Source organism: Phaseolus vulgaris, chromosome 2, assembly GCF_051622355.1.
Source record: "Phaseolus vulgaris cultivar YP4 chromosome 2, ASM5162235v1, whole genome shotgun sequence".
Lineage (NCBI taxonomy): Eukaryota > Viridiplantae > Streptophyta > Magnoliopsida > Fabales > Fabaceae > Phaseolus > Phaseolus vulgaris.
This window is the reverse complement of record NC_143499.1, coordinates 9168246-9195441: the sequence shown is the minus strand read 5'-3', so window position 1 is coordinate 9195441 and position 27196 is coordinate 9168246. Positions and strand designations below refer to the sequence as shown.

The window sequence follows — 27196 nt, the reverse complement described above, 5'->3', positions numbered from 1 at the left end:
TAAATATTGGGGTCACTTTCCCCACTAAAGCTAGGCAATTTTACATAGGGAAAAGAAATTTTAGAAGGATGGTGTTGGTGGCGCCTTTCATCATATTAGTGAATTTTCCAATCTTCATCTTCTTCATGGTTGTCGTAATGGTTATAGCTCATTGAAGCTCTCCTTTGCTCTCACCTTCTTCCTCTTGGTTGTCTTTCATGTGTCGTTTCAAGTCTTTGAAGTCTTTCCTCCAATTGCCGCATTTCTTCCTCTTTTTGGGCTAAGTATCTATTTGTTGCCGCAAGCTCACCCATAAGAAAAACCTTTTGGGGAGATTGAGGTTTGGACGATTCCCCTGAAGAAAGAAAAGCCATAAAAATTGCAAAAGGAGAACAAATAATTAGTGAAAGAAAAGTTAATAACCCTCTCCTCACTTGTGTCACTCTTTTGTGTAGCAAAGAGGAGAAAATATCCAAGCACTCAAAAAGAATTTTCTCTCAACAAAGGTCAATCTTAGGATTTCAAGCTTTCAAATGAAAAAAGACAAAGCCCTTAACATTTGATCTTAAAAGAACCACAACAAAATTAAAGAATTTTAAAAGATAAACAAGAAAATCTCCAAACAAAGAAGTTAAACCAAGTTGGGAAAATAGATGATAACAAAACTTTTAAAGAAAGACAAGCAAGAAAAAGCATACAAAAAGACTTTAAGATACTTACTTGAATTTTAACAATGAAGTTTCACTCTTGCTAGAAATTGTAAAAGCAAAAGGATCAAATTTCACAATGTTGAAATCAATTTGCCAAATAAAATGAATCCACTTTTTTTTTAAATGGTGGTCTTACCAAAGATGTTTGCGCAACTTGTCCCTTTTTTTTATCCTTGTGTTTGGTTTATGGAAATAAGATGTCCATAATTCTTATCATGCATATTTTCATTCACTTCCAATTGTCACAAAAAATTTTGGGATTCAAATTAAATGAATACTTGAAATCTATGTTTGGAACTAAATCTACTTCCACTTAAACAAATTTCTAGTTACTTTTTATACCTTCAAAATTAAAATTAAAATAAGGGCTCCTAGAAACACTAAGAACATATGACTCAAACAAAAAGAGGTGAGAACAAAAATTGGACACAAAATAACATTTAAAATCGAATTGAAAGCTATTGAATAAAGAGAATGCTGAATTGAAAAAGCAAGAAAATAAAGCGTCAAATCAACTCAAAGCAAATATGCTCAAAAAACCAAAGCTCTGATAACCACATGATGTGATTTGATTTTAGATGGTTCAATTTTAGAGGTGACACTTTACTTATGATTGAGATTTTTAACAAGTATATGGTGAGACCTAAGGAAGATCCCCACTGGACACGAACTTAACCAAGTGGTTAAGTAAGTGTGAAGGTTCACTTCCAAAGACAAAGAGGAAAATCAAGATAAGATGATAGTGATGATGCATTACGGAAATTGAAAGACATGAAAGGAAACAATTAAGATGGTCATGGACGAAAGCTAAAAGGAAAAACAACAAAAGAACACAAAGAAAAACCGAATTATAACAAGTATAGAACACAAGAATAAAGTGGCGTAATGGAAATGAAGGAAAAGGATGGAAGAAGAAAGCTTATGGTGTGAATTGAGAAGGGACATGCCACTTGGAGTATGGTTTCCTCCAAGATAAGTGATGGAAACCATCCAACCACACACAACCCCATAATAAGTAAGATGAAGACCTAGAGGTTGTTTATTGATTTAATTGCAAATATGGGTCTAATTGGGCTTTTATTTATTTTTGTAGGCCCAATCAAGAGGAAAAATCTAGGGTGAATGAATGTACAAACATATCCAAGAAGCCCTCCAAGTCATCAAAACATAAATTAAAGCTTTGGTCAGAAGAACACAAGAAGACTGAGTTTTTGTTGACTAGTCAACATTATTTTTGGGTCAAGCTTTAGCTTAAATAAATTGTAAAAAGTTGTTTAGGATTTCATGGGTCATGTATTGGGCCTAGTAGCATAAAATAATTGGACCAAATATTTGGGCCAAGTAGTATAGGTTTTTGGGCTTGTTTTTGGGCCAATAGTAAAATATGACTAGTTAGGGTTAAAAGTGACTAGTTAGGGTTAAAAGTGACTAGTTAGGGTAACAATTGGGCTTCTTTGAGCCCAATGTAACCTTAAAATGTCTAGGTATATTGGATAACGAAAGTACTTTGGCATGGAGCACATGGACGTCCACATGGCAACATAGGAGTGGAGAGGATTTAGCCTGGAAGGTGTGAGCTAAACATGGAAAGCATGACTCAACATGGCACCTTCTCGTTGGAGATTTTATTTTGAATTTTCAAATTTTGGCTCCACAATGTTCAGCCCTCTCTCTTATAAATTGAGGTGTTTGGTTCATGTATTTTTAAGCTTAATGAAGAGTGAATTGCTGCCAAAATTGTGTCAATTTCACTCATTGTCTCCTACCTCCCTAGGATAGACACTTAGTCTTCATTTTTCACCTATTCCAAGTGAGATGGCCTCACCACTCACTCTCCACATCTAGCATGCACCTCCAAGGAACTCTACGTGAGTTCCTTGTTCATCTTCCTTCATTGATGCTTCCGCCATTCCTCCAAAGAAAACGCAAACCGGATGAAGGCATATTCCATCAATGAGGGTAGAGGGTCGCCACTTGAGAGCTCTTAAACTCACACAAGATAAGACATATTTCTAGAGTAAACAATCCTCACACAATTTGTGCATTGTTTTCCTTCTTCTATAAATTTCAACATGAAAATACAAGGAGGAAGACACCCTATTTATAGGAAATGGTGTCTTGGAAAACAATAAGCAAGGGTAGGATGGTAAATATGTGAGGGGGCTGTCTTTAAGGTTTGACTAAGTCAAAATCTTACCTTAGGTCACTTCTTCTGGAAACTAGGTCAAAAACAAGCTAAAATGATAACTACACTCCCCTGTTATGCTAAAGGCACCTATTATAGTCTATCTTGCTATTTGAACCCCTAAAGTGAGCCTAATTTATTTACAACTTGTTTTATTCTAAAGAATGCCAAAAGGAAGAATATATGATGTTCTGATATTTGCTCATTTCTTCTTCTGATGAGGTGTGCTAGATCCTTGATGGAGTCTTCACTTAAAAGTTGAGATGACTTCTCAAAGTGTGAATGATAATTTGAGTCCTGGTCATCTCCTTATTGACTTGAATTGTATCGTGAAATGTGAAAATCAAAGAATGGGTGATTGGATAACACAAATGAAATTGTGTTTGAATTGTAGGTATGTTTTCCATCTATTAAATATGCATTTTATATATCTCAAAAATCAATATATATTTTTAAGTTCAACCTCATTACAACTCTAAATAAGACCTTAAAATTTATGCTTATAATATGATTGCGATATGAAGGAAAATGAAAGAACCTTGACTTCCTAAGAGAAAACATTTACATTGTAAAATGAATCAAATTAAATTATTTCAATATTTAGTGTGTTAAGAAATAAACTTTTAAGAAAAATTATTCTTTCTGGGTTAAACATCCGTACGTAAGCCGTCCCGAGACAATATTACATTACATATACAATAAGAAAGGATGATTGAAATCGAAATTATAGCAAATTGATTGTAATGAGATCAGCCTAGTAGTACGACTTTTTTATTTATTAAATTATTTATAAATTTATTTAATTGTACAACTGTTTTTTAATAATTTTCATATATAAATAATTAAATTAATAATTCTTCCTATTTTCCACTTCTAGAAATTGTTATGGAATGCAAATAACTGTTTGTTCTTATTTCACTAGGAGATGACGATAACAATTTTGGGAAAAAAAACGAATACAATAGAAGTCATGAACCATACACAAAACGCAACTGGCATAAGATGTGGTAGTAGCACCAAACCAACATACATTGTCTTTAAAATTTTATTTACAATATAGAATCACAATTCATTAGCTTCAATATAATGTTATACAGTCTATTACTACTACTATATAGAGATTAATTTCTATATGTGAAAATCACAACAGCTGACGTTATGATTTGTGAACAAGGGAATTGAAAGTCGTTGCTGAATAAAAAATCAAGAGAAAGAGCGCTTAAAAGCTAGGTCATCATGATTCAAGACCTTGTCATCAACATCTGGTTGAAGAAGTCCTGAAAAATAAAATTATATTTGAATCAAAATAATGCAGACCGATTGAGCAATTGTAATCGCAAGGAAACAGTTAATAAGGTATCAGTTAGGATTATAGTTGACAAAAGCTCCTGATATCAATCAGAGTAACAGTATATATATATATATATATATATATATATATATATAAATGCTTTGTAAATTGAAACTCATGCAGTGCATCACGTGCCTCGTTTTCTCTCTCTTAAGACTAACATTAGCTCAAACTGATATGAAAGTATACAATGATTTAATTACAAGGACAACAAGTAAACAGCCCCCTTTTCAAAAATCTTTCAAAAGATTTATCCACTGTTAGGCTAAGTTCTTTTTCAAAAGAAATATTCTGGGCGAATCTGTTTAAGAGATGGCTCAATAGACGATAATTCAAATTCAAGATCATCAAGCAACCGGGGCCTCCTATATTTTGGGGCATTTCCAAAAGTGGAAGTCTACAAATAAATAAACTTCATCAACTTTGTTGTGTTGTCAATCATCTCCAATTTTAGAATCATTGTACTTTTGGCAAAAAATATAATTACCTTCTCGAGCAAAACAATGCCCTTACGACAAGACAGGGACTTAAGTATAGTCGGTTTAACAGCACATATTCTTTTCAAAATGTGAGAAGCAAATTTAAATTATAATCACTCTTCAGTCCTCCCCAGGTTATAGAAAAATATAGTGCCCCAGAATACCCCGCATGCAATGTATTCTTCTACAAGGGAAAATATTCAGAGAACAAAAATGAACTAATTCAAACCTCAACAATGGCCTCCGTAACTGCTCTAGTTTATCCACACTATCAGGCATGACAGCGTCTGAAGCTGACCTGTCTAAACCAATAGACAACGTTTCTGCTATGTCTTTAAGACCCTACAAGCGAAAGAAAGAATCATTGAGCACATAACAAGAAAATAATTTCAAAATTTAAATAATTCAACATTAAAGTATATTAAAATATTTAACCCAAACGCATTTGCCACAATAGGAAAAATAGCAAAAGAAAACAGAGAAGGTAGAAGAATACCTTCACATTCGGAGCTCCCTTAAATGTGAGCAAATTCGGGGACTTCCCTGAAACTTTCAGTTGTTCCTGCTGAATATTTACTTATTAACATCAGATCATTATTTCAACAAGAACACAAAAGATATAATTAGTAACTAAGCCACCACAAGAACAAGATCTGAATAACGTGTTGTAATACTATAAGATAAATGTTAGCACTAAATATTTCAAGCTAATCTAGGTTTCTCAGTGTTACTTTAAAACTAACAGCAGATGAGTGATGATCCAGTATCCAGACTATATATAATAATATATTAATATATTTGCATACTCAGCAGCAAATTAACAGGAAATTTGAGTGTGACAAAAAACAATCGTGAGTATGATTACAACTGACAAATATAAGAAACAAACTCCAACCTGTAAAATTTCAGGCATTTTCCGGCCTTTTCCGTGTACAAAGTCAATGAGATATGCCAATCCATAATTTGCGTAATCCTGCAACCACACTACTAAATCAGCACTTTCTTTAAGCGTATCAACAGGTGTAACTATTTTAATACTAAGATCTGAAATGCATACCAACCAAATACACTTCATTTTCTTACACACACAAGAGATGTTACAAATAAAAAAAAAAAAAAGAGTTCAAGAACTAGATATTCCCCTCAAAATTTAACAAGGACATGAATGAGTTTTACCTGCTTAGAACTCAATGTAGTCAACCTTTCATCCTGAAAAGGCATAATTATAAAACATAAGAATAATTCAAGCACATGCATGGTCACAGGCACAAAAATATTAGTTAGTGACAAATAAAAGAAATAACCAATTTGGGGAAAACATAAACATATTACTGTGACAACTTAGATATTTTCATTCAAATGAAAATCAAATAATCAAGCCAAACTCCTACATATCCATCATCATAGGTCTATACTACTAGCACGACAACCATGAATCAACTGGCCACAGCAAGAAAGTGAACACATTACATACCATTTGCTCCACTGTTTGTTGCAAAAAACCCAAGTCCTCGTGGAGACTAGTTATAGTACTTCGAACTCCAGCAACCTGTGAAAGGTGAATCACAACCACAGATTTGTTTACTTCCCATGATAATTATAAATTATAATAAAAATGGACAAGGTAAAGACAAATTGTGGTTTCAATTCCTTTATCCTGGACTACACACAGCTGATATGAAAGAAATTACCAGCAGATCTTATGTAACTTGTGAATAGATAGGTATCCATTAAAAAAGTCCTGAATATTTCTAGACTGCAAGAAGATCCTCAAGTACTAATGCAAGAAAAACTTTCAGTAATTTTCTTATAGTAACTAAATAAGGCCTTCCAAGTTAAAAATTCTAAGATTAAGAATTTTAAAAAGAATGATTTTTGTGATTTGAAGATTTTTGTGATTTGAAGATTTTAATGAATGGATAAGAGGTTCGCTGACAGATTAAAAATTATGATTGAATTTATTGCAGAGAATCAATATAGCTTGGTTTATGTTGTATGATGAAAAAGAGTACAATATGAGCAATTGTAAAGATACAGTAACTGGTCTTTGGCACAATATAAAATTTAATTAAAAAAAAAAACTATGTTGAATGTTCTGCCATTTACAGAAGCGATCGTGCTCCCAAAATAGGTATAGAAGGAGGGAAGGTATCGTGCATATCTAAATTCTAATATTTAGAGAACTTGATATTCCACTATTAATCAAGATTCAAGAGTTATAAAGTACTGAGTATAATGAATATGTACGAATCACATGATAGGCATGTGAGCTGCTTCATTAGTGGTCACTAATCAAGATGAGACGACAGCCCAACGGAGGGTTTTTAAGTAACTACCACATAATATTCACTAACATAGATCCATAAAAACTTTCTGAGATTCAAAATCAGTAACTTTTAAAGAATTGTTGATCCAGTTGACTGGAGAATATTAATAAGTATGCACCGGTCTCTATGATAAAAAAGAAAAGGAATGCATGTAAGAGCATTTTATGTGGCAAAAGACATACTTCATCCTTTGTTGACCGGGCCAACTCAATCTGCTTGAGCATTTTGTCATCCAAATTCTGAATTCTCTGGATCAAATGCTTCTTGGCATCCTGCCATCATAACAATTGACAGGAAATTGTAAGAGTAAAAATCTTATAATATAATTTACATATTATTTTTCATAGTAAGTCTTCCAAGCAGAACAATCAACCCCCCCACCCATATTAGGGACAAAAGATGCATTGTAGTATATTAAAATGTGTCAGTTAACTTTATTGGTGATGGATTATATCTCTTCACGTGTCCTCTCTAAAAAAAGGATAACTTCAGACTGATTCTTTGGAATGGAATGGGAAAGACCATTTCTTCTTAAGAATACAAAGTTACCTACAGAATGTAAGCAACTCTTTTCCTTTTCTCTTTCCAGTGTTAAAAGAGTTGAGCACCAATAGGTCCTCAACTAAATGGTTAAGATCATGGTTTGGAAATTACTAGCCCTTGATCACTGCTTACCGAATAAAATCTGGCCAGAACAGATTTGGGATAACTTAATATTTATGAAGAGTCTTTAGGCACAATACTGCCACTGATGCTTACTATATGACTTGATCTCCTTTTACTGTTTTAAGTTGAAAGAAGAAGATTGAATGTATTTCTGAATGTGTTTACAAATGTGATTACAATATAAATTTATAGATTATTTACAACCTAATTAAAGAAAGAAATAATAGGTAATTAAAGTTATACAAATCAAATCAAATCACCAAAAGATATCAAACCTGTCCTAATAAATAGAAAACGGAATATGCACCTATTATGGAATAATTATCTCCTAATTACGCAACAGTAATCATGAGTCTAAAAGCACTGTATTTTCTACTACAATCCTACAAAAGTCATCCTGAAATATAAATTAAAGCATGGTAGCAACTCCATAGAAATTCAAAACTGAAACACCTTCCTAGCAAATCATATTAATGAATGACAGATTATAATCCATCCACTTGGATAAAGGAATTTTAAATTCTAAGTCAATGGAGTCTCAGTTTCCAGTGCAGTAAGTATGCAGTACCTAACGAACATAGCTACATACAGATATAAAAAGAAAATCCCAAGCAATAAATGAACACCTACAGCGATGACATCAGAGGCATGCTGCAACTTTTTTGTTAAATCTGCAACAGCTTTTTCCATGCTCTGTTTAGTCACGTACATAAGATCTGAGAATGAAATGCCCTGATATAGGAAAGTAGAAATCAGAAATCACAATCACAAACAATTAAATCGGAAATATTAAATGTATAAAATCAATTACAATAATTATGGGGTAAATATCATCAACTTGCTACCTTTAAATGAGAGAAAATTAAGAAACAATTATAACAATATTGGAAAAGGAGAAATAGAGAAAAAAAATTCATCAACCATAAACTAATGAAATTATTCAAAAAAGTGTGCAAGAATCCATGCAAGCAGTTTCCCACCTTCCACCACATGTAACCGTAACCCAGAGCACCCAAGGCAGCAGCTGGAACGACAAGAGATGATAAATTACCTATCAAAAAAGAGAACAAGCAATTAGAAAAGCAATGCATGAATGGATCACACAAAATACACTCTACATCTGCACAACACACATCAACATGTTGACAGCCTACATATGAAATGCAGAGAAACATAACAAGTAAAACACGCCATCTAAGTAACAGCTATATTAGATGGTAGAATTGAACATATTACTCTGTCCAGAACCCCCATTCAATACTGTGATTGGTCTACTTGATGCTAATTGTCGAACTTCATTTGCCAGACGACGCACCTGTAGTAAAGTCAAGCAACATTTCCGTAAAGAAAATTCAAATTCTCCTACCAGCTCAGTTCATAAACAAAAGACACCCAGACATATTCACCCAGTTCATTACCTGAGCAGCTATTGCATCAGCATATTCACTTTCACCTTCAGCCTGATCCCCCGATTTTTCCAATCCCTTCACCAGCAACTACAGCCCCAAAAAATAGAGAAATTAAACACCATCAGCATACAAACATAGAGTTTTTAAACACACACATAGACACATATAAAATATATAAGCAATATCAAGAGTTTTTAAAAAATAATAATCCAGCTTCACTAGCTGATAATAGGCGTATAACAAAAAAAAACTTAATTTACAAGGACTATAGAAAACACACGATGACCACCATATGTAGCTATACCAAATTCGTGGGAACCAAAGGCGTTTACGGTCACGGGCACCGATAAACAAACGAAATTAAAAACGATTTTCCCAAACCCTACCATCGGTTAAAAACGAATATTCCAAAACTCTATCACCACCATCTCAGACAAACCACTACTCGTTTCATAACACAGCCTCCTCGACTTCAAGAACACCAGTAGAAGATCCATAACTCAGGAAAAACGAAAAGAAAAGCAATAGCAGAAAATTTCTCACGCGGATTTCAAAAAATTGAAGTTAAGAGATAGATGTAGATTATTCCAACGAGAAAAGGAGTGGAACTGGAAATACCTGAAGGTCGCCGATTAAATCGGACAATTTACCGTTTTTGACGAGGACGGTGCCGGTGTAACCTGAAGGAAGAGAGTGAAATCAAATAAGTGAAAAAAAAAAAAGTAGTTACTGATATGCTATTAAGAGAGAGATAGAGAAAGAGAGGTACCTGCTCCAGCAATGACAAGGATCTTGGAGATCCCCATTCCGCTTTGCATAGCCATAGCCATGGCGAGAGAGAAAAGTCAGAAAGATTCGATGATCAGGTTCGGTTGCTCTATAAAAATGCTTTCACTACTTAACCCAACAGACTCTTTTCACCTCAATAATTTCTCGTGGCATCCGATACTAAATGTTAAAATACTATTTTATCTTTTTTTTTATTCCATATATAATTGAGAATATGTTTTTGAATTTGGAAGTATTTTTAAAATTTATAAAATTTGGAATTTTTTTTATGTAAAATAAGTCTATAAATTATGTAATTTGAATATATTTTAGATTATATAATTCAGAAATCAATTTTATATTAAAAAATCTTTTAAATTATATAATTCGGGAACTAATTGTTTCTGAATTACATAATCCAGAAATTAATCTTATCTATAGAAAAAATTTTCAAATTATGTAATCCAAAAACTAGTTAGAAATTTTTTTTAAATTACATAATTTGAAAGTTAATTCTGGATTTAAAAAAGAAAAACTTTTAAATTATATAATTTAAAATATTTAAAAAATATATTTTTGAAATAAAAAAACGTATAGAGATATGAATTGCAGAAAGAAGCACCTACCCAACACGATAACGGACGGCCTTCCAAACGACTTGGTTTTGTTATATATCTAATCTAATGCCCTACACCCATATAATATATGTACTCCCCAAATCTATTTTATTTGTCTTCAGATATCTGATTAATATATTTTTATTTTCAAAAAATCTAAAAGATCTTTGATTACTATACAAATTTCCTCACATTAATTGAAATTCCCTTTTTCATTTTTCAAAATCAAGTATCCTATATTTATTTTCTTTTTAATTAAATATCATTAGTTAAAATCTTTTATTTTAAAAATGTCAAATTCTCAATTTTAATGAAATTTTTCATTGTTATCTCAATAAATTTCGGGATGATTTATTTCTGAATATTTGTTTCCATCTTATCATTAGATAATTTTAAAAGTTAAATATTCAGGCATGAAAAAATGGGAGTATTTATTTCTTAAAATGTCAGATTCATTCTCGAGATTTTATCAAATATTCTTTCTCTTCTTATTTTATTTTCATTATTATTTTATAAAATAATTTTTATGAGTTATTTCATTTTATTTAACTAGGTAAGATTAAGTTAAAGGTTACCCATAACTGTGCTTTTGAAGTCGTGATTTTTCTTTTGTGATACCAACTTTTTTAGTTGAGTCTTAGATGTTGAAAAAGTAAAACTCATTATGTAAAATCGAATTTAAATCATTTTTTAACATTCTTCTATGTTTATGAAAAAAAAAATCAATGAACTTTGATCTATTTGCATAAAGATATTACCATATTTAGAGATAAGTTTAAGAGTTTTTTTATAAAAACTAATAAACCAGTTACTAATTTATTTAATTAATTTATAAATTAATTTTTCCAATACAAAAGTGTTTCATATGTAGTCCAAAGTAATTTATTTTATGATTTTGTAAATTTTAATTTATAAGTTACTTTATGTATGTTGTAGTATATTTAATTTTATTACATTATTCTTATTTATGTTTTAATACATTGTTTTTATTATTTTAAATTTCTTTTAATTTATTATTATTTATTATTCTTTAATTTTTTTTACATAGTTCAAAATAAATAAATAAAATCAACATAAGTAACTAATATTTTATTATATGATATTGTATTGAAATTACAAAAGTGAAAATTGTAAAAAAAAACAAAAGTCAATGTAATAATGTTTTAAGTTGCGAAATAAAAAAATAAAAAGTAAATTTGATTAATACTCATTACACCACTCGTTTAAATAAAATGATTTTTTCAAATAACTTTTTTATACAACTTCAGAAAAATAAAAACAAGTACTAAAAAGTTTAATTATTTTGAAAAAATCCTAAATTGTACTTACATGATAATATAATTTTAATTAAAAACAAAAAAAATATTTATATAAGAAATATTATATAATTATATATTTTATATCCTTTTACATTGTTTATAAGCTTGGAATATATAAATTAGAAATTGATCAGCTAGTAACAAATTTATTATCTATTAACTAACTTATCAACAAGTTTTGTCAAAAAATGTGCTTGATAAAACTACTATAAACTAACTTACTTTAGAAACTTCTAAGTTATAAACTATAAGGTATTTCATAGCTTATAACTTATTTTATTTTATTAATACCCCTTATACTTTAATATATTTTCTTATCGTTCATAATTTCTTTTTAATTATTAACACTCATTTCAATCTTATGAATACAGTTAATCATTATACTATTTTTATTATTTTTAAATTATTTTTTAATGTAATGTTTAATAAAAATTAAACATAATAAAAATTGAAAAAAACAAATTTAACATAACACGAAGTTAAATTGAAAAATAAAAAAATATATAGAACCAAATATAATTAATACTCATTATATAAATTCATTTAAAAGGAAAAATCTTCCTATATAATTTACACATTATTTTTCATATTAAGTCTTCCAAGAAGAAGATGGTGGGAGACATGGGACAAACCGGAGGTTAGTGTAGCACATTTAGGCTTTGTTTGGATTAGAGGTTGTGGGTGAGTGAAAAGTTGAGGGTGTGGGGGAGTGGAAGTGTGAAGAAAGTGTGGAGAAAGTTGAGGGTGTTTGGATTGGGATATGTTAGAGTGGATGTGTAAAGAAAGTTTTGTGAATGATGTGATAGTTGTGAGAGTATTTTAATATATTTTGAATAGTATAAATTGTAAGATTACAAATTTACCCTTATATATAAATAAATAAAAAAATAAAATATTAATGTTAAATTTTGCTTGTAGATAATTTTAATATTATTAATGATTATTTAATAAATTTTATGTTATATAAATATATAATTGTTATTAATTATGATTTTGATTACTATTAATAATAACATTAATATAATTTAAGAAAAGATGTCATGAACATTAATTAGTTACAAAAATATATAAAGTCATTATATTGATGTAGAGGGAGATAAATACATGTTAATTTGAAATTATGCAAATTATTACAATATTTTTTATAATTTTTTTTTTAATTTTAACATTAATAAATTATGTTAAATCTACAAAAATTAAAATCCTAAACATTATAAATTTTGAATTCCATTCTGTCAAAATAAATTTTTTAAATAAAAATTTCTATTTTTTATAAACAATTAATTTTTTAAAAAATAATTACTTTCTACATGTATTATTAAAAAATCAGATTTCTTCTCAAAAGTCTGACTGGTTTTTTTAATTAATACAACATTTTTTATAAAGTTTTTAATTATAACATTAACAATTTATAATTTATGTCTGATATAAAAAAACTCTACAAATTTTTAATTCCATTCTGAAAACATATTATTTTTAATTTCATTATGTAAACATATTCATTTTAAAACATAATAATTATCTACATTTATTACTATAAACTGAAATTTCTTATCTAAACTTTTTCTGCTTTCTTAACTTACTAAAACATTTATTTTGATTTTGTAATTTATAATATTAATTTATAAAAACCCTACACATTACAAATTTCTATTTCCAGTTGTAAAAATATTCAGTTTAAATAAATAACTTTCTTTCTTATAAATAATTAAATGTTATAAAAAAATGACTACAACATTTTTTTTAATGTTTTTAATGATAACATTAATAATTTATGTCAAATCTAAAAAAAAATTAACTAAACATTATAAATTTTTATTTCCATTCTGTAAAAATATTATTTAGAAATAAAAAGCTATTTTTTTAAAACAATTTAATTTTTAAAAACTAATAACTATCTACATTTATTATTAGAAATTTAAATTTTTTCTCTAAACTTTTTCTGCCTTTTTAAATTACTATAATATTAAAATAAATATAAAAATTAAAAAACCTGAATAAAATGGAGACCCTCTGATTTATGTGGCATGTAGGAGAAAAGAAAGATAGAAAAACAATTTTATACATCTGATGTGGCATTTTGTTATGCAATCTCCCCTTTCTCTTCGTTTTGGAGAAGATGCAAGATTCCTTACACTTTCCTGCAGTCTCTCCCTCACCCACACACATAACTGGAAGCAAACGGCCCCTAGAAGCAAACGGTACCCAAAGCAAAACATTTTCAACCCCCACCCTTATTAGGGTCAACAGATGCATTGCAGTATATTAAAATAACTTCAGACTGATTCTTTGTGATGGGAGAGACCACTTCTCCTTAAAAATCCAAAGTTAGCTACAAAATGTGTAAGAACCTCGTTTCCTTTTCTCTATCCAGTACATCAACCTGTTGAATGCAGAGAAATATAACAAGCAAAGCACACCATCTTAAGCAACAGCTATATTAGATGTAGAACTGAATACATTACTGTCCAGAACCACCATTCAGCACTGTGATTGGTCTACTTGATATTTATTGCTGAACTTCATTCGAGCAACATTCCGTATTAAGAAAATTCAAAATTCTCCTCCCAGCTCATTTCATACACAAAAGACACCAAGACATATTCACCTGAGCAGCTATTGCATAAGCATTTACTCTCACCTTCAACCTCCAATTCATTCACCAGCAATACATACACACATACATAATCTAATATATAAACAATATCCGGAGTTATAAAAGAGTAACAATCCTGCTTCTCGAGCTGATAATTAGGCTTATAAACAAAAAAAATTACGAGGACTATAGAAAAACACACGATGACCACCATCTATAGCTATCAGACAATCATTCCAAATTCGTGGGAACCTCAGGCCTTTACGGTCCCGGCCACTGATAAACAGACAAAGTTAAAAACGAATCTTCCCAAACCCTACCATTGGTTAAAAATGAATATTCCAAAACTCTATCATCACCAAAAATAAGCTGTAACTAAAATCTGAACAGCAATATCTTGAAAGCAGAACCAAAATAAGATATGTATAGAATCATCATTGTGTCCTGATATCAAGTATGTACATTCAGGTGCCTGAATTATTTAAAAGTAAAAAACAAAATTGGCATCATCATTCATACAAAAAAAATGTTCGTACAAAACTTGCAGCAACATAACATCTGCTCTAGATGGCTGTATAGGAGGACAAAATGTTAATGGGCAATTAAAATAGTGGTATATCTGAAATTTCTCACCAAATGCCTGTATATCTGAAACATCTCATACAATGCCAGAGTTAAACACATGTAGATCGAGTAAGGTATTGTAGTGCCCCTTCTCAATTTCCTCATCTTTTACTTTATGAAGAACAAGGGTCTCAATAATAAGGTCTTCCCAATCAACATCGTCAACTACCATTCCTTTTCTTTTCCTCCTTCTCTTAGGACAAGAGCTATCTAAAGGGACAGGAATCTCAGCATCACCTAGATCAGCATCTAATGGATGCATAATTCGGTTTATCCGCAACTTAGCAGCGTTGATTCTCTTCTGCCTCATTTGACATTTCAATTGACCATTGACAAATGATGGTGGCATTGTATGCACACCAACATCCTTCTCCATTAGTTCTTTAAGCATTAGCTTCTTGCTCAATTCAGATTTTCCATCCCACCACTCCCTACACTCTAGCAAATCAAATTGAAAACTAATCCTTTTTCGAGCATTCCCACTCCCTATCAACGACTCAGCACAACGATTTTGATCTAAAAACTTCTTATACATCACAGACAAACATTCACGGGAGATCTGCATTCTGTCAGCATCTCCAACAGTTTTACTCTCCAACGAAAAGTATTGTAAATCCTTACGCGAAGTCACACCATCAACGCCATATTCAAATTCATCGTCATGTCTCAAGCATTCGGCAACCACATCCTCCAAGTCCACCGCAGCTCGATCAAGACCCTTCCTCTTCTCCTGAATCTCCCCAGGATTCAACATAATCTTCCTCTCCATATACTGAATCACCAAAGGCGCATTCTTCATAATGTTTTTAACAGTAACATCCTTACCCCAAGGCAACACCTGCGCAGCCTTCACAAGCGTCTCAAGCAACTCCTTATATCTAAGCCGACTAGTTGAAACCCTAGCATGAACCTCCTTAGCCAATTCCTCCATCCCCACCACGACCCCATTCAACTCCGCCACAAACACCAACACCGCCACAACCAGCGGAAGCGGACGGCGGCCGGTACTCAAAAACCACTTCACCGCACACTGAATCAAAAACACCCCCTGCTTCCGCATCCTCTCAATCACACCCCTCTCAACAGAGGCAAAGAGACACGAATTTTTAATTGTCCGTTCCAACGAATGCACAATGTCAAACTCGGGAAAATCAGGCCTCAGATCCAAAAAATCAACAACACGCTGAATCATCCTACCGATTTCATACACGTCGCACCCCACCGTGGAGGCGACCTCCGCCATGGGCAAGGGCCGGTCCTCCCTCCGCATGATAACATACGCGCACGCGCCGATGAGCACGCGGAACCACTCGCCCTGGCCAAACTCACCCTCGGTGATGGTGTGCACCATACTCCTGACGTCGACGTTCTTGGAAGATAACCCTAAGCTGTAGGTTACTTCCTCGATGGTGCTTTTCGCGGCAAAGAGTTTCCTCTCTCTGTAAGAGTATTCGCTGCCGGAACCGGCAGTGCCGACATGGATGAAGCTACCCTGGGGACCATCGATGCCGCCGATTTGGGCTTCGAATTGGTCGAATTGCTGAATGCCACCGCACGAGGAACAGATCAACTCGCCAGAATCATCGTCGCGGATGAACGAGGTTTCGCCGCAATAGCTGCAAGGAGGAGACATGAAACGCTAGTTCCAAATAGTATAACAAATCTAAGTAAATTCAGTTTGTATATATAAACCCTTTTCAATTTCAAAGTATGTAAGGAAAATAAAATTATTTATAAACAACACATTATCTTCAAAATTTAATTTATTTTATTTAATTATTGTAACAAATTATGTGACTAATATAATTTATTAATAAACTAATATTTTATACACAATATTATAATAATTATTAATATCTATATTTATATAAAGAGATTTTTTCATTATAATACTTTTTTATATATAAATTTTTTTCTATTCTATCTTTCTTTAATATATCTCTACAATAGAATATTTTGTTATTTGGTAAGAATTATTTAAAAAATAAAACTATTTTTTAATTTAATATTAATATATAATTTTTAAAAGTAAATTGATTCCCACTATTTTTTTCTTAATTTCTTATTTTATTTTAAAGTAATACAGTATGTTACATTTTTATAAGTTGAGTAAAAAATAACTAATGCGATATACATACGCGGTTGCGCTGAATCAGCGTCTTCTGCAAATATATTATAATACATATTTATATTAAATATAAATATTGTGGGTTTAATTTAATCGTTGGTAAAATTTAACAAGATTATCTAGAAACTACTTCTATTTCTTCTATGGAAACTTTTGCCACCTGTTATCACACACGTTTTTCACAAAATATAAATAAAAAAATCAATTAACCAAAAGTAGAAACAAATTTTGGTTTTTTTTTCAATATAGTTCAGTTTGAAAAGCAAATTTTGGAAATAGGCAATTTTTTTTTTTCAAAAAATGAGTAAATCATATACGTATTATATGATTCAATGATACTGAAATCACCAATTAAAAAACACCAGTTTTGTAAAATTGAATATTTCACGTACGATTTCCATTTCCATCTAAAATGGGATATGAAATACATTTTTAATTTAAAATAATAAGAACATGTAGAATTAACAAAAATATATAAAAAAAGGAAAATTGTATATCAGGTTTACGATTTAAAAGAGAAATAGTACATCTTCATTACGTTTTTAAGTTTTTTTTATTATATATAATTAAAGAAAAAATATATTTTTAATTGAATGTTTTTATAAAATATTTTATTATTACATATAATTGAAGAATAATGGCTCAATTTTTATAAAATATTTTTTGTTATATATAATTAAACAATGGCTGAATAAGTTTTTATAAATCATTTATTATTATATATAATTAAAAATGGCTGAATTTTTAGAAAATATTTTTTATATATATAATTAAATAATGAGTGAATAAGTTGGTATAAACTATTTTATTATTATATATAATTAAAAAATGGCTGAATTTTTAGAAAATATTTCTTTATTATATATAATTAAAAAATTAAATATAAAATTTTGGTTTTTAAATACATTAAAATTATTTTAATTTTTAATAAAATTAATTATATAATACAGTAATAATATAAATAATAAAAGTAATGATGTGAGTTGATTTTAAGATTACACATTTTAGGAGTTACACTTTGTTTATGAGTTTTTGTTTTAAGCAAAATACGGTGAAAGCTCACTTTTAACTATTATTATACAGAACATTCACTTTCTTATAGTTTCCTAAGTTATGAAACCATAGATTGTAAATGAAAGAAGTATTAAACATATCCAAACACGATTTTAACACATGAAATTGTTTTTCAAAGATATCATAAGTGTTTTCAATCAATTAATAGACCTTAGATTGTAAAAGAAGTATTAAACATATCAAAATACAATTAGAACACATGAATTGGTTTTTGAAAGGTATCATAAGTGTTTGAATCAATTAATAGACCTTAGATTGTCAAAAATATATTAAACATATGAAAACACATTTTTAACACATGAAATTATTTTTCAAAAATATTCAGAACTGTTTCAATCAATTAATAAACTAAGATTGTAAAAGAAATATTAAACATATCAAAACACAATTTTAACACATGAAATTGGTTTTCAAAGATATCATAAGTGTTTTCAATCAATTAATAGCGAAAAGAACAAGTTGCAAACATTTAGTTAAGTAATACGCATGTTTTCAATAGTTAAGATACTTTTAAACTATTACTATACAGAACATTCACTTTCTTATAGTTTCCTAGGTTATGAAACCTTACATTGTAAATGAAAGAAGTATTAAACATATCAAAACACAATTTTAACACATGAAATTGTTTTTCAAAGATATAATAACTGTTTCAATCAATTAATAGACCTTAGATTGTAAAAGAAGTATTAAACATATCAAAATATAATTTGAACACATGAAATGGTTTTTCAAAGGTATCATAAGTGTTTGAATCAATTAATTAACTTAGATTGTAAAAAATATATTAAACATATGAAAACACAATTTTAACACATGAAATTGTTTTTCAAACATATTCATAAGTATTTCAATCAATTAATACACTAAGATTGTAAAAGAAATATTAAACATATCAAAACACAATTTTAACACATGAAATTGGTTTTCAAAGATATCATAAGTGTTTTCAATAAATTAATAGCGAAAAGAACATGTTGCAAACATTTAGTTAAGTAATACGCTTGTTTTCAATAGTTAAGATACTTTTAAACTATTATTACACAGAACATTCACTTTCTTATAGTTTCCTAGGTTATAAAACCTTAGATTGTAAATGAAAAAAGTATTAAAAATATGAAAACACAATTTTAACACATGAAATTGGTTTTAAAAGATATCATAAGTGTTTTCAATCAATTAATAGCGAAAAGAACAAGTTGCAAACATTTAGTTAAGTAATACGCTTGTTTTCAATAGTTAAGATACTTTTAAACTATTATTATACAAAACATTCACTTTCTTATAGTTTCCTAGGCTATAAAACGTTAGATTGTAAATGAAAGAAGTATTAAACATATCAAAACACAATTTTAACACATGAAATTGTTTTTCAAAGATATCATAAGTGTTTGAATCAATTAATAGAGCTTAGATTGTAAAAGATGTATTAAGCATATCAAAATACAATTTGAACACATGAAATGGTTTTTCAAAGGTATCATAAGTGTTTGAATCAATTAATATCCTTAGATTGTAAAAAATATATTAAACATATGAAAACACATTTTTAACACATGAAATTGTTTTTGAAAGATATTAATAAGTGTTTCAATCAATTAATAGACTAAGATTATAAAAGAAATATTAAACATATCAAAACACAATTTTAACACATGAAATTGGTTTTCAAAGATATCCTAAGTGTTTTCAATCAATTAATAGCGAAAAGAACAAGTTGCAAACATTTTGTTAAGTAATACGCTTGTTTTCAATAGTTAAGATACTTTTAAACTATTATTATAGAAAACATTCACTTTATTATAGTTTCCTAGGTTATAAAACCTTAGATTGTAAATGAAAGAAATATTAAACATATCAAAACACAATTTTAACACATGAAATTGTTTTTCAAAGATATCATAAGTGTTTGAATCAATTAATAGACCTTAGATTGTAAAAGATGTATTAAACATATAGAAATACAATGTGAACACATAAAACGGTTTTTCAAAGGTATTATAAGTGTTTTAATCAATTAATAGACCTTAGATTGAAAAAAATATATGAAACATATGAAAACACAATTTTAACACATGAAATTGTTTTTCAAAGATATTCATAAGTGTTTCAATAAATTAATAGACTAAGATTGTAAAAGAAATATTAAACATATCTAAGGTCAATCAATTAATAGAAAAAAGAACAAGTTGCAAACATTTAGTTAAGTAATACGCTTGTTTTCAATAGGTAAGGTACTTTTAAACTATTATCATACAGAACATTCACTTTCTAATAGTTTCCTAGGTTATGAAACCTTAGATTGTAAATAAAATAAGTATTAAACATATCAAAACACAATTTTAACACATGAAATTGTTTTTCAAAGATATCCTAACTGTTTCAATTAATTAATAGACCTTAGATTGTAAAAGAGGTATTAAACATATCGAAATACAATGTGAACACATAAAACGGTTTTTCAAAGGTATTATAAGTGTTTGAATCAATTAATAGACCTTAGATTGTAAAAAATATATGAAACATATGAAAACACAATTTTAACACATGAAATTGTTTTTCAAAGATATTCATAAGTGTTTCAATAAATTAATAGACTAAGATTGTAAAAGAAATATTAAATATATTAAAACACAATTTTAACACATGAAATTGATTTTCAAAGATATCATAAGTGTTTTCAATCAATTAATAGCGAAAAGAACAAGTTGCAAACGTTTAGTTAAGTAATACGCTTGTTTTCAATAGGTAAGATACTTTTAAACTATTATTATACAGAACATTTACTTTCTTATAGTTTCCTAGGTTATAAAACCTTAGATTGTAAATGAAAAAGTATTAAACATATCAAAACACAGTTTTAAGACATCAAATTGTTTTTTAAAGATATGTAAGTGTTTCAATCAATTAATAGACCTTAGATTGTAAAAGAAGTATTAAACATATCAAAATACAATTTGAACACATGAAATGGTTTTTCAAAGGTATCATAAGTGTTTGAATCAATTAATAGACCTTAGATTGTCAAAAATATATTAAACATATTAAAACACAATTTTAACACATGAAATTGTTTTTGAAAGATATTCACAAGTGTTTCCATCAATTAATATAATAAGAGTGTAAAAGAAATATTAAACATATCAAAACACAATTTTAACACATGAAATTGGTTTTCAAAGATATCTTAAGTGTTTTCAATCAATTAATAGCGAAAAGAACAAGTTGCAAACATTTAGTTAAGTAATACCCTTGTTTTCAATAGTTAATATACTTTTAAACTATTATTACACAAAACATTCACTTTCTTATAGTTTCCTAGGTTATAAAACCATAGATTGCAAATGAAAGAAGTTTTAAACATATCAAAACACGATTTTAGCACATGAAATTGGTTTTCAAAGATATCATAAGTGTTTTAAATCAATTAATAGCGAAAAGAACAAGTTGCAAACATTTAGTTAAGTAATACGCTTGTTTTCAATAGTTAAGATACTTTTAAACTATTATTATGAAGAACATTCACTTTCTTATACTTTCCTAGGTTATAAAACCTTAGATTGTAAATGAAAGAAGTATTAAACATATCAAAACACAATTTTAACACATGAAATTGTTTTTCAAAGATATCATAAGTGTTTCAATCAATTAATAGACCTTAGATTGTAAAAGAAGTATTAAACATATCAATATACAATTCCTCAAGAGCCATTTCTATCAATTAATAGACCTTAGGTTGACCAAGGTCTTCTTTATGCGTGGCTTGTCCTCACGAGCTAGGGCACCTTCGTTCTGCTCCGTCTGTGAGTACTTGAAAAGAAGTGAACAAAGGGGCGCCCTCGCGGCCGTTTGCACTCCGACGATCATGTCAGCTAGCAAGAAACATCAAAGGGGACACACCTCCGTATCGGAACACCGTGACTGGATGCTCTGAAGGTGGTCGAAAATATAAAAATACTGTGTTGCCCTAATTGTCTGTGCTTACAGTGGGTGCGCTGTGAAACAACTAGGGTTTCGTGACTCTGTGTAAACTGTGAGAATTAGGTCAAAACTCCGATCCATTTCAAATGTCCCAAGGCCCTTTTTTTATACACCTCCTGCATTTAAAGCGCGTTAAAGCGCATTGAAAGCGAATAAAAATGTGCCTTGAAACATTTGATACATAAACCAAATTAACGTGTACCTTATCAAACTTTCACTAAAACATTGATGAACACGTGCTTATTGCCACATGTTCTTCTGACTGGATCGTTATTCTACGCAGAGGGCCTCACAGCGCCGTAACCCCACTTAGGGTTATTCCATTGTGTGAGTCCTCTTTCCTCGAAGCACATCTGGCACAATGGGGCGACTTTCTGGATGCCAACTCATGCGCCCCAGCCTTTAGTCACTCTCCCTAAGAGTGTATCTACCTTTCTTACGTACCATGCACGTGGTTCTCCCTGGGCGTGGCCCTCTCATGGGTCGTATCTGTCCCAGGGTCTCCCAACGATGGCGCGGGTACTTCATGAGTCAGGTTACCCCCTATTGGTACTAGAACGATGGTCTTGAAGCCACCTTTCTCTTCTCTTTATTACTGTTCTGAGGTACTGAGGCCTCTCGCGGTGTCGCCCCTTCCACGGTCTTTCCTACCCATGGGTATCGGGGGGTAACACCGTCGGTGCCTTAACTTGGCGACGCCTCATCTTGGCGTTGCCTACGCCTGGCGACACCTCATCCTGGCGATGCCTACACCTGGTGACGCCTCATCTTGACAATGCCTTATGCGGTCAACCTGTTGAATTTCTTCCCTTGGCCCCCTTGAGGGGTCCCACCATATGTTGACTTTGACTTTGACTCTGGTCAAAGCCCGGGGACGGGACGGTACACAAGCCCCCCAGTCTTGAGCTGATACTTGTTTTCAGCGAAAAGACTAATGCCTCGCCCTATCGTCCACATGGCACCCTGATGACGTGGCTTTTCCTGAGTGGTCGACGTGACATTCTCTTGAGCAGCTGACGTGACATTCTCTTGAGCAGTTGACGTGACATTCTCTTGTGCCAGGGATGTGAAGCCTTAAGTTGCGTTTTATTCCTTCGACACGTGGCTCGATCCTACGGCTGAGGATGAGCGTCGTTAACGCTTCCAAGTTAACGTTATAACCTTTCGAAATTGCGTGCTCAAGGCACTGTTCCATCACTTTTCATATTCTTCGCACTGTTCATCTTCTCAAAGTTTCCTCTGCGATCTCTGCTCTCTCTCTTCGCATTCTCTACCTTTACCAACTCAAACACTCAAAGGTATGATTTTTCTTTCTTGTTTATTCTCGCCCATTACTGCATTAATTTCGTAACTGCCTGGGTCTGTTTATGTTTCTGCATCTCTTGTGTTCTTCTCTGTTCCTCCACATTTCTTCGTTCTCCCCTCTTTTCTGGATTTCTCGCGTGGGTAAGGGTTTTCTTAGGGTTTCGTCCCATTTGCTTCTTCAAAATTCCTTCACTAAGCCTTTGCTTTTTCTTCCTTCTTCAGCTTCTTTATCAATCTATGGCGCGTACAAAAACAACGCCCAATCCTGCTCCCCCAAAGGTCCACTACAAGGACCTTTATTCGTGGGCTTCCAACGAACTTTTGAACGAATGCACCACCTTAACTACTGTCGAAGACGTAGAGAAACACCTTGGTGACCTGCGATTGTACAATTTCAAAGCCTTTTGCAGAACCCATGATTCTCACATCTCCATCCGTCATGGCACCCCTGGGGAGGCAGTTTGCGTGGACGACAGGTCCAATGGGGGGAAACCCTTCTTCTTCTTTTACCAAGCGGTATTTAAGCGCGTCGGTCTGTGCCTCCCCTTCACGGCCTTCGAGAGGGAGCTGCTTACGGAGATCAATATAGCCCCCGCCCAACTACACCCCAATGGCTGGGCATTCGTCAGGGCTTTCCAGATCCTGTGTGGGTACCTGGGCATCCCACCCTCAGTGGACGTTTTCCTTCATTTCTTTGAAGTGAAAAAGCAAGGGAAAAGCCTCTGGGTGAGCTTTACCGGGGTCGCTAGCAAAATTCTCCTCACCCTCTTCCAGAACTCTTTCAAAGGTTGGAAAGGTAATTTCTTCAGGGTGTGTTGCGCCAAACACGACCCTGCAGCCTTGGATGGCTTTCCTCTGTACTAGACGGAGAAGCCCAATCCGACCAAGCCCAAATCTTTGGACGAGCTATCCTCCGCTGATAGGGAGGTGTGTGTGGCCTTAGCTGGCCTGAAGATCGTTTTCCACACCTCGACTCTTATAGCTAGCGAGTTTGATGCCAACGCCCTTTCTGCATACTTTGGTAGGGAAACCTGTACTCTTACTTGTTTTCTCATACTTGCCCCTTAACATGCTTTCCTTTATTGTTGAGTGTTTTGTTCATCTGCCAAATGTTTGTTTAGTTGTTCCAATTTTTGTATGTGCTGTTGATCTGCAAACCTGCCCCAGTGGTGGAATCTGTACTCTGTACTTAGTCTTGAGTTCAAGTCCTAACTCCAAATTTCTGTGTATAGCTTGTGTATCTGATGCTTTCTCCTTGACTTGGTATTGGCTCTAACCTCTGTTCTTTGGTTTGTCTGGTGCAGCATCAGTGATGGACTCTGCAAGGCGCGTTACTCTGGCCAAGGCTTTGAAGGCTCGTGCCACGAAGGCTGGCGCCTCCAACACCCCCAATGTCGAACCAAACCTCCTGCCTTCATCAGCCTCACCAACACCAACCACCACCGAAACCCCACTAGGTCCATCTTCACCACCACCACCAAGTCCCCAAACATTCCAAACACCCAACTCGCCTCCTCCCATCGCCGCAGTCCCACTGGCTGTGGCCCCATCCCCTGCTCCAGCCCCCCTAGACAAGGGAAAGAGGGTGCTGGAGATTCCCTCCGATGATGAAGACTCCGATGGTGGGCTAGTCTTCAAGAGGAGAAGGCTGCTAGGGCCTTCACCCCACAACTATTTCCCCCCATGGTGGTGGGTCCTTCAGGGATAATCCTCCCAACGCCACATCTCCACCGCCACCACCAACAGTCCAAGGAGAAAGGGCGACGGAGCCGAGTCGGCACCGCCACCACCAACAACAGAAGCACCTGCTGCTTCTGTATCTGCCCCTTCTAGTCCAGAAATCATTGCCATCCCCCCTCCAATTATGCAGCTGCTGAGGGGTTTCAATGGGGGATTGTCGCCGGGAGGCTCCGACAGGAGGGAAGGCATGCCCTATTACATGGGGGCCTTCTTGACTATTGCTCTCGAGTGGCGTGCTCAAGCAAAAAATGCCGCCTTCGACGCACAATCCCTCCAGGCCCTTAAGCAGGAAGCGACCACTCTGAAGGAGGAGAAGGAAACCTGGGGGCGCCAAGAGGAGGCCTACAAAGCCTCTTTAAAGTTGGCTCAAGAGGCCAAGGATGAGGCTGACAAGCAGCTGCTTGAAGCGGAGGAAATCCAGGCTGAACTCTGTACCCATGTGGTGTCCCTTTAAGTCCAAGTGACAAACCTTCAAGACGTGGCCAAGGCTTCCGAGGAGCTTCAGAAGGAGCTGGAAGATCAGTGCTCCGATCCGGAGCAAAAGCTGGAGAAGATGGAGGATGAATTGGCGGCTAAGGTCGAGGCTTTCGACCTTCTCCAGGTTGAGCATGACAAGCTCCAAACTGAGGTCAACAGGCTTCAGGTGGAGAAGGAAGCTCTGGAGAAGCAGCTAGCCTCCGAGGACTTCACGATAGAAGAGCTGGAGAAGGCCAAGAAAGAGCTCATTGACGATATGGCCGACACCTTTGAAGAGGGGTTCAAGGATGCTTTGGCCCAAGCCGCCTGTGAAAACCCAGAGATCAATATTTCCAATTGCGACTCTGGCAGTCATATCGTCGATGGGAAGGTCGTGCCCCTTGACCTTGGGAAATAATCTGCTCTGAACTTGACTCCTTTATTTCCTTGTAAATTCGTGTTGACCATCATTTGAATTTGTTTATGACTTATGACAATCTGTTATTGGTTGAATATTTACTCGGGCCTTTATTTTCATATTTTCATGTCAACTTGTTTTTTTCTTCCATTTGTTTCTGCTTTCTTTGTTATATTGAATGCGTTATCTCCCTTACATCCCTTTATAGCTTTAATCGTAACCCTTTAGGTAGTACGCACCCTTTTTTCTTTACCTTTTCTTCTAGGTGGCGACGCACCCCCTTCTCCTGATCTTTCTCTCAGAACTTCACTTGGCCTTCGTATCTGCGAGGAGTCTTCCTCATGAAGGCATCGCTTGCCCCGCCATTGCCCAAAAAGGCAAAGGAGGATTTAACTTCACGTACTTTCTGGCCTCTGGCAACTTGCGCTTTCACGTTTCTTCTTCTTCTTGCTCTTTTGATTTTCTCTGGCCTTCTAGGCTCGTGAAAGTTTTCAGCTTGCTCTCTACCTTACCTGTTTCGAGTCCTCAGGCACTTACTACCAAAGGTCTCGCTCTCATCTCTTTTCTGGCCTCAACATCGCTCAAGGGCGAGGAGGACTTATCTATTCATCTGGGCCTCGACATCGCTCGAGGGTGAGGAGAACTTATCTTTACCTGTACTGGGTATCCACGCTCGAAGAGAGACCTGCTCTGGGTGTCCTCAGCGTATTTATTCACTTTGGACAAAAGTCGCGCTCTGGTGCCCACGCCCATGGAGGGGTCTATACAACAACACCGTATCGTCCATGGAGTGTTTAGAACACCAAGGCAACTTAGCCCTTATCTCTTTGCGTTTGGTGCCCACTTCTAAAGAGAGGCCTACTACAGCAGTGCCGTATCGTCCTCAGGGTGTCTAAAACACTAGACACCGGGGCTAGCTATTCATACCTGAGGAGGGGGCGTCCCGAAGGAATCCCTTAACCCTTGCTCAGGGACTAGACACCCGGATTTTAACTTATACTGAACATGTGATATCGGGGCTAGCTATTCATACCTGAGGAGGGGGCGTCCTGAAAGAATCCCTT

General features: G+C 33.1%; 2 protein-coding genes across 3 annotated transcripts; both read right to left on the bottom strand.

Annotated features, from left to right (window-relative positions):
- Nucleotides 1-3852: 3852 nt before the first annotated feature.
- Nucleotides 3853-10068, bottom strand: LOC137810599 (uncharacterized). Of its 2 annotated transcripts, none has more exons than XM_068611953.1 (13): nt 9876-10068; nt 9725-9786; nt 9116-9193; nt 8934-9012; nt 8678-8748; nt 8328-8429; nt 7214-7303; nt 6179-6253; nt 5881-5913; nt 5600-5677; nt 5201-5269; nt 4934-5046; nt 3853-4151 (listed from the first exon to the last, which is right to left on the bottom strand). In XM_068611953.1, the coding sequence occupies exons 1-13, from the start codon at nt 9934-9936 to the stop codon at nt 4130-4132; spliced, it is 933 nt and encodes a 310-aa protein (XP_068468054.1). In that variant the 5' UTR covers nt 9937-10068; the 3' UTR covers nt 3853-4129. The 2 variants fall into 2 exon arrangements, with proteins under 2 accessions (XP_068468054.1, XP_068468055.1); XM_068611954.1 differs by having other exon boundaries at nt 5201-5266; nt 9876-10033.
- A 4735-nt stretch (nt 10069-14803) lies between these two features.
- Nucleotides 14804-16709, bottom strand: LOC137810600 (POLLEN-EXPRESSED TRANSCRIPTION FACTOR 2). Its single transcript, XM_068611955.1, has one exon. It carries the CDS (start codon nt 16661-16663, stop codon nt 15065-15067), a length of 1599 nt encoding a protein of 532 aa, XP_068468056.1. The 5' UTR covers nt 16664-16709; the 3' UTR covers nt 14804-15064.
- Nucleotides 16710-27196: the final 10487 nt, after the last annotated feature.